The 7405-nt window shown below is 48.5% G+C and overlaps 1 protein-coding gene across 1 annotated transcript in view; it reads right to left on the bottom strand.

Annotated features, from left to right (window-relative positions):
* The window catches only part of CUNH6orf203 (chromosome unknown C6orf203 homolog), a 15729-nt gene that overhangs the window by 1988 nt on the left and 6336 nt on the right, over positions 1-7405 (bottom strand). The window contains exons 2-3 of the mRNA XM_028769018.1: positions 5975-6456; positions 3800-3872 (exon numbers count right to left, since the gene is read on the bottom strand). Coding sequence (XP_028624851.1) covers positions 3800-3872; positions 5975-6444 — 543 coding nt within the window. The 5' untranslated portion in view covers positions 6445-6456. The remainder of the gene's footprint in view (positions 1-3799; positions 3873-5974; positions 6457-7405) is intronic.

Genomic DNA, 7405 nt, shown 5'->3' with positions numbered 1-7405 from the left:
TTTTTTTTAGATTTATTTTATGTATGGGCATTTTTCCTGGATGGATGTCTAGATGCTATGTGCATGACTGGTTCCCTTGGAAGTCAAAGATAGAATGGCTCTCTTGGAATTGGATTACAGGCAGTTGTGAGCCACCATGTGGTACCGGGAATCAAACTGGGGTCCTCTGAAGGAGCAGCAAACACTTTTAGTTGCTGAGCCATCTCTTGAGCCCCTAACTTAAAAGTATTGAAACCATTTATTTTGGGGTGTGGGGCACACATGTGGCCAAGGCCTGTGTGGAGGAAAGTGAGATCTAACTCTGCAGAGCTGGTGCTCTCCTTCAACCACACGGGGTCCAGGGATGGAGCGTCGGTTGTCAGGCTTGACAGCAAGCCTCTCTATCTGCTGAGCCCTCTCACCAACCCAAACATTTACTTTATAGGCATGAGCAACCATATAAACCCAGCTGAGGCAGAGGATTGCTGCAAGTTTTAGTTGAGATCATATTACAGAAAAAAAAAAAAGGAAGAGGAGGAGGGAAAAAGGAAGAGGAGGAAGAGGAAGGAGAGGAGGAGAAACTTCAAGAGAGTATAAAGGAGAAAGGAAGTAAGTCAGGGGTGTGGGGCACAAGAGAAGTTAATGGGGAGGTGAATACAATCAAAACACATCATACGCATGCATGGAAATGCCAGAATGAAATGTTATCATGAATAATTAATATGTGCTAATAAAAATGTTTTTAGAAGGGGAAAGGAAAGAAAGCGATGGCATTTCTTCCTTCTAGGGCTCAATGTTTCCTCTTAGCCCAGCAGACCCCTGGGAGGTGAGTTTAAGACAGGGTAAGTCCCCATGTTTTCGCTTCTCAAGAAAGAATGTTTCTTGAGAAACATTCATGTTTCACCACGTTTTCACCATGTCAGAGCAGGGTGACCGCAGCACTGTGCACTCTGCACCCCACCTAGCTTGCAGAACACACAAAAGCTCTGCTCAGTGGCAGGTGGGGAGTAGGGGACTGAGCTGCAGCACAGGACAAGCTGGACCTGCAGGGCCTGTAGCCAGGCACTGGCTCCATGGAGCAGGCTGGGGAAGCAGGCATGCTTTATTTAGTCCCATCCAAGGCCTGGTCCTCTCAGACACAAAGCCAAACTGGCTGGGATTAGGGGCTGTTTCAAATATCTACATTGCAAATCTCCACTTAGCTGCAGTTTCTATGGCTACCAGGCCTCCTAGTAACAAGGCAGCAGAGTGTTAATACTGGCCTCTGCCTTTGCTGACCCTCAGGAGAAATCTGGAAAGCGGCTGAGACAACAGAACACCCAAGGCACAAGAAGCAGAGCAATTAGGCTGTAGTTAACAATACCTCAAAGCAGGGGAAGATAAACAGGCTTATGGAGTTTGCAAATGAGGCTCCAGCCAGGAGGGGTGCTCAGAGGTGCAGTAGAGAAGGCAGTCCAGCCACAGTCCAGAGAGCACTAGAGCAGGGTGGGAAGGGCCCATCTGGAGCATGGCTTTGTGCAGCTTTACGACAATGGCTGCCGGGTCATCCTGCACCTGCCACCCAAGGTTAGCAGAGCTCCCTGGCCTCGACTAACAGTTGAGACAAGAATGGAGTCCGACTCTCCTCTTTCTGTCCATGTAGGCAGCAGCAGAGGGCTGCATGATCCTAGGAGCAAGGAGTCTCAATGTTCCCCGACGCGCACATGACATACTTAGTGTTCTACACCCCAAGGCAACTCGAGGTAGCTTGGATCCTGCCCTAGCAGGCCTCTGGAACATGAAAGGAAAATAAAAAGCACCCTCCAAAACCGCCCGCCTCCTCATTACCCCTCAAGGCTAATAGGTTATGCTTCTAAGGAAGGGCCTTGGGTTTTAAGCCACCCTCTGTGCCCAGACAGGTATGTATCTCAGGCTGGCCTAAGACTCACTCTGTGGGGATGCCCTTGAGTTTCTGACCCTTCTGCCTGCCTGGGTTAGAGTTCCTGTGATGTTCAGCAGGTACCCTACCAGGGAGCTGGGTTAGAGCTCCTGTGATGTTCAGCAGGTACCCTACCAGGGAGCTGCGTCCCTGTCCTGCTCTCAAACTTTTCATCAAAGATTTCTTACATCTTCCTTACTGAGTTTTGTTAAGTGATAATCTCATGGTAGAATATCCTTTAATCCCAGCATTCAGGAGGCAAAGGCAGGCAGATCTGAGTTCAGGCCAGCCTCGTCTACATAGTGAGACCCTGTCTCAATCACACAAGAATTCATTATCTGTATCTCAGAGGGAGGATGAGGCAGCTCGGCACCTGCAGCAATGCCTGACAACCTGAACCAACATGGAGGGAACGAAGCCACTCCTTCCAATTGTCCTCTAACCTCCACCTACACCCATGCTGTGACATGCTTGTCCCTACACTCCCATTCCCACACTAAATACACTTTTGTGAAGCCGGAAAATAAAAGCCATGAAGCTCTCCTAACAGAGGAGAGCTGAGAGTTGGCTCAGCAGCTATGCGCAGTTGTTGCTCTTATGGACGGGGTTTGGTTCCCAGCACTCACATAGTGGCTCACAACCATCCTTAGTTCCAGCTCTGGGAGACGTGGTCCCCTCTTCTGGCCAGTGTGGGCAGCAGGCACAGATATGCACAGACGTATCTTCAGGCATTTATATACATAAAATAAATTTAGAAAACAAAATTCAAAATAGAAAAGACATGAAGAGGCTGGAGAGGCAGCTCAGCAGTTAAGAGCATCTTCTTGTCAGCTGCCTGTTGCTATTGCAGGGGACCCTGGATTAGTTCCCAGAAGTCACTGTGGCTCACAAGCAACCACCTGCAGCCGCAGGACCAGGGGATCCTCCACAAGAGCTGCTTGTGCATGTGCACATAAGCGAGACACTCAAACGCACGGAATAAAATACATTTAAAAACAATATATCTATAGTAATCTATTCTAAGATAAATATGAGTAAGATTTAATTCAGAATATGTGGAGCGGGTATTAGCATATCCATACATTGTTTTGTTTTCTTGTGATGTAGTCTTGGCTAGCCTGGAACCAGATGAGCTGAGCAGACTTGGCTAGCTCAATCTGTGGCAGTCCTCCTGACTCTGCCTTCCAGTGTGCCAGTGAGAGAGAGAGAGAGAGAGACAAGAGACAGAGAGAGAGAGTGAGAGAGAGGGAGAGGGAGACACACAGACACACACACATACAGAGAGACTTGTTACAAAGCAAATATTGGAAGTACATTCTTTTATCAGTTGGGGTTTTTGTGTAGTTTATTTTTTGAGACACGGTCTCACTGTGCAGCCCTGGCTGACGAGGGACTCATGTTCTAACCTCTCAGCCTTACCAGTGCTGGGGTGACAGATGTCATCACCCTGGCTTGATGGCTTTCAATTAGTAGTGTTAATATGGACTTGTTGGAAAACATGGGGCATCTTTTTTGCCAGCTGCCTGTCAGAAAGCAGAGCTACAGGGAGAGAAAGCTTCTGCTGAAGTGACCAGAGTCACACCCCTGCTCAGGTGACGCCTCTCAGGCGACCTTTCTCTTTGTCATCTCCTTGCCATGATTCCATGGGGCTAATGTTAATATCACGGACCTCTGAGTAAGGATGGCTGCAGTCTTGAGGGTGGCTGATTCCAAATTTCTCTTACTCATAAGGTCTCAATGGCTGAGAAGGGACAGTGGCCTGTAGGTGGTTCCCGCCAGCGTGACCAGGACCTCTGAGGACCTCAGAGAAGGCGCCAGGGCCCATGGGGGAGTTGGGGACAGCACTAAGTACCAGAGCAACAGACAGGGTGGTGGGGCTGTCATGGCGGCGGAGTGGCTCACCGTTCTGCTTTTCTTCCACAATTTTTCCCCATTCAGTCTGAGTTCACCTTTGTAGAATGCATCTTCTACTTTGCTATTAAAAAGAAGAAAAAAAAAAAAACCACTTAAAATTTAAATACACTCAACAATCACACAGCTTTGAGGAAAACAGCTGTGGTTAGCGTCTACTCAGTGAATCCCCACAACACCCTGAGCTTTGAGCGAAAGTAAAGACATGAAGTGAAAGCCGCCATCACTTACCGTATCCTGACAGGGGAGACCAAAGGGTACTTAAAAGGCGCTGCTTCTCAGGCAAGTGGCTGTGGCGTGGGGTTTATGGTGTTTTTAGAAGCAACTGCATGGCAGTAGCTCAGTGAGTCACAGTGGTCAGAATGAGTGGGCGCTTCCTGCCCCTCAGGTGCCTGCGCATAGGGAACTGCCCGTGTGCACTGACAGCCATTCACCTCTGAATGTAACCCCCATGACCAGAGGAGGATAACAGACACCACCTTTCCTTCTGGTGACCTAACTGCAGATGACTGACGTCTGGCTTGGCTTAATAAAGGGAGCGGCTAGTATCCAGGTCCTAGAGGAGTTAGCCAGATGTTAGAGAACAGCCAGATGTTAGCAACCAGCAATCCTGATGAGGATGCTCACAGCAGTGGCCACTGTCTTTTATGTTCTGTGAATTTAAACAGTAAACTACACAATGAATGATGCCACAAAAGACACAAATCACATAAGGACATCTTGAATTTGCTCTTACCTGTGTACACACACCCCTTCAATGACAGACCAAAGAGTGAACAAGTGGCCGGGTCACTACCAGAAACCAGCACGCAGCAGAGAGAAAGACCGCACTAAAGGAACCCCAACATCTACCCTTCGACCTCTGTGTAGGCACTGCATGTGACACGGTGTTATGTGACACGGTTTGTAACAGCTCAAATCCATGCACGAGAGCCTTCTGAACACTAGGCCTAGGTACACAGACCTTAATCCTACCTGCTTATACCTGCATCCCAGCACTTGGGAGGCGGAAGCAGGGGGGTTTCAGTAAGTTGTAGGCCAGCATGGGCTGTAGAGTGGTAATGTGGCTTTAAAGGGTAAAAAGGGGGTTCAGAGGTGGAACCTACAGAGCTGCAAGGACAGAACCAACTGCACAAAGCAGTCTCCCACATCCACACAATAGGGTCTGCATGGCCTGCCTGCCACACATGGGCAGTTAATCCATTTTTTAAAGGAACCTGCTGTTACTGTCTAAAACAGCTTCTCTCAGTCCTGCTCACAGCAGGGACATTTCAGTACATGCAGAAGGTTGCTTACTAGTAGTCTGAGAGAGACCCTCGATATGTAGTTCAGGTTGGCTTTGGACTCTGTCTCCTGACCTAGCCTCACAGGTGCTCAGACTGTGTTCTTTTGTGTGTGTTTGTGAGAACACATGCCATAGTTTATGCAGGCCAGAGGACAACCTCAGGAACCAGCCCTCTCTTGCTCCTTTTTTGGATTAGGAACCAGAGTTGAGTTGACATGTCTATACGCAAGCACCTTTACCCACTGAGCCACCTCAGTGGCCCAGAAACTGTTTTGTGTGTGTGTGTTTATGAGTGAGTGACTGGGTCCGTGTGCCATGGCACATATGTCTGTGGACACCTCTGAGAGTCAGTTCTCTCCTTACACTCTGTGGATCCCAGGAACTGAACTCGGGTTGTCAGACTTGATGACAGGTACTAACCACTGAGCTAACATGCTAGCCCCAGGACCTGCGTTCCTAACTGTCACTTCCTATTCCTCCTGGTGACTCTGGGATGTACACTCTCATGCTCAAGTATATAGGAAATCCCAGTGGTTTTCTGTAGCTATACATGCTTTCCCTTTAGGAGGTTATTACTAGGGACAGAGGCATGGTTCAGTGGTAGAACAGTTGCCTACCATGTACAAGGCTCTGGGTTTGATCCCCAGCACTGTGGAGAAAAAAACCAGAAATCTGTCATTAAATCAACGGCTCACAGCACACCAGTCGTGTGTGTGAAAGCACAGTTTTGCCATCTGTAAAGTGACATAAATGGAGTGGGTCACCTGTAAAGTCCTGTCACGTCTACGGTTATTACTCCCCGTGACAGAGGCCAAGTGACTGGCACATGGTGTCACACTAGGCAGACAGGTGGTTCACGGCGCCATGCGCGTCATACTCACTTTCTCCCAATATCAAGGCCTGTCTTGAGGATGATGTCATACCGGAAAGACTGTACCACTTTCTCCAGGTCTTTGTAGTCCTTGACTGCACCAGGCTCCTCCTCAAGCTCCTCCTCCGTCCCACTCCTCTTGGGGTGACTGGTCTCCTCATCCGAGTCCTCTTCATCTGCATCTTTTTGCAGGCTCTTTTTAGTAGAGTTTTTGGAGTTTATATTGCTTTTGAGTCGTATAGAAAATGGAAAAATACATTCTGGAGATACTAAAAGCTCTGGGAGTCGCAGAGAGAAAATGTTACGGAAATGTGTTTTATAATTTGATGTGTTTAACTTGGTACTGGAAAAATATAAGTATCGGTTCCAGGAAGCGCAAAGTTTGTGTGACGATGTCCCTTGAATCGCACCCCAGAGTCGGGTCCAGGCATCTGGCTTTCTCAGAGCACCCGTGAGCAGTCTGACACCGGGCACAGCCATGCTGCTCAGGACCTGTAATGGAAAGCGGGGAGCATCACATCACGGTGCGGTGCTGCAGAGCTGTGCTGAGCACACGGGCATGAGCACTCCTCGGGCACGAGCACGCCTCGGGCATGAGCACGCCACGGGCACGAGCACGCCTCGGGCATGAGCACTCCTCGGGCACGAGGACGCCTCGGGCACTGCATAAGGAGCACTGCGTTTCTACGGCCGGCCCGTGCAGGGCTGGGAGCCAAGCACACTACGGGAGCTGTCTAGTTGCAATCAACCTGCTTGCTCGTAGGACTGTCTCAGGGGTCCAGTGAGGTACAAAAACTATGGAAAACCACTGCTTTGGTTCTTCTTCCTCACCTCAAATAGCTCTGGGTATTGATTACAACTGAAAGATATTAACAGTAATTATTAATGGTTTGTTTAAAAAAAAAAAAAAGGCTGGACGTGGTGACACACACCACTCAGGATGCAGAGGCAGGAGCATCTCTGAGTTCCAAGCCAGTCTCACCTGTGGGCAAATCCAGGCCAGCCAGGGCTACAGAAAGAAATCCTGTCTAGAAAAACAAGCAAGCAAACAAACAAACAAAGGGGTTCATAAAATCCACAGTGACTCTCCCAACCTTACTTCCACCTAGATCCTGGTGAATCAGAGCTAGCCAAAAATGAGCAGAATGGACAACTCTGCATGTCCACGGGTTCCATCTCCTTCGTACTGTTTAGTAATACTCTACAAGAGGGGGAGAAGGGGGATGGAGCCCACAAACTAGGCAGTCATTGCTGGACACCCCAGAGAGTGTCCTAGTAAAATAAAATCCTAGTTACTACAAATGTAACAGAAGCCATCTTATTACAGTGCTGGGAGGCCTCCCAGAATAATCAAAACATAAATGGCTTGCTTGCTTGCTTTCTTCCTTTCTCTCATCTATCTATCTATCTATCTATCTATCTATCTATCTATCTATCTATC

Source organism: Grammomys surdaster, unplaced genomic scaffold, assembly GCF_004785775.1.
Source record: "Grammomys surdaster isolate TR1022 unplaced genomic scaffold, NIH_TR_1.0 190, whole genome shotgun sequence".
Lineage (NCBI taxonomy): Eukaryota > Metazoa > Chordata > Mammalia > Rodentia > Muridae > Grammomys > Grammomys surdaster.
Note: the sequence above shows the minus strand (reverse complement) of the source record. Positions and strands in the feature narration are given on the sequence as shown.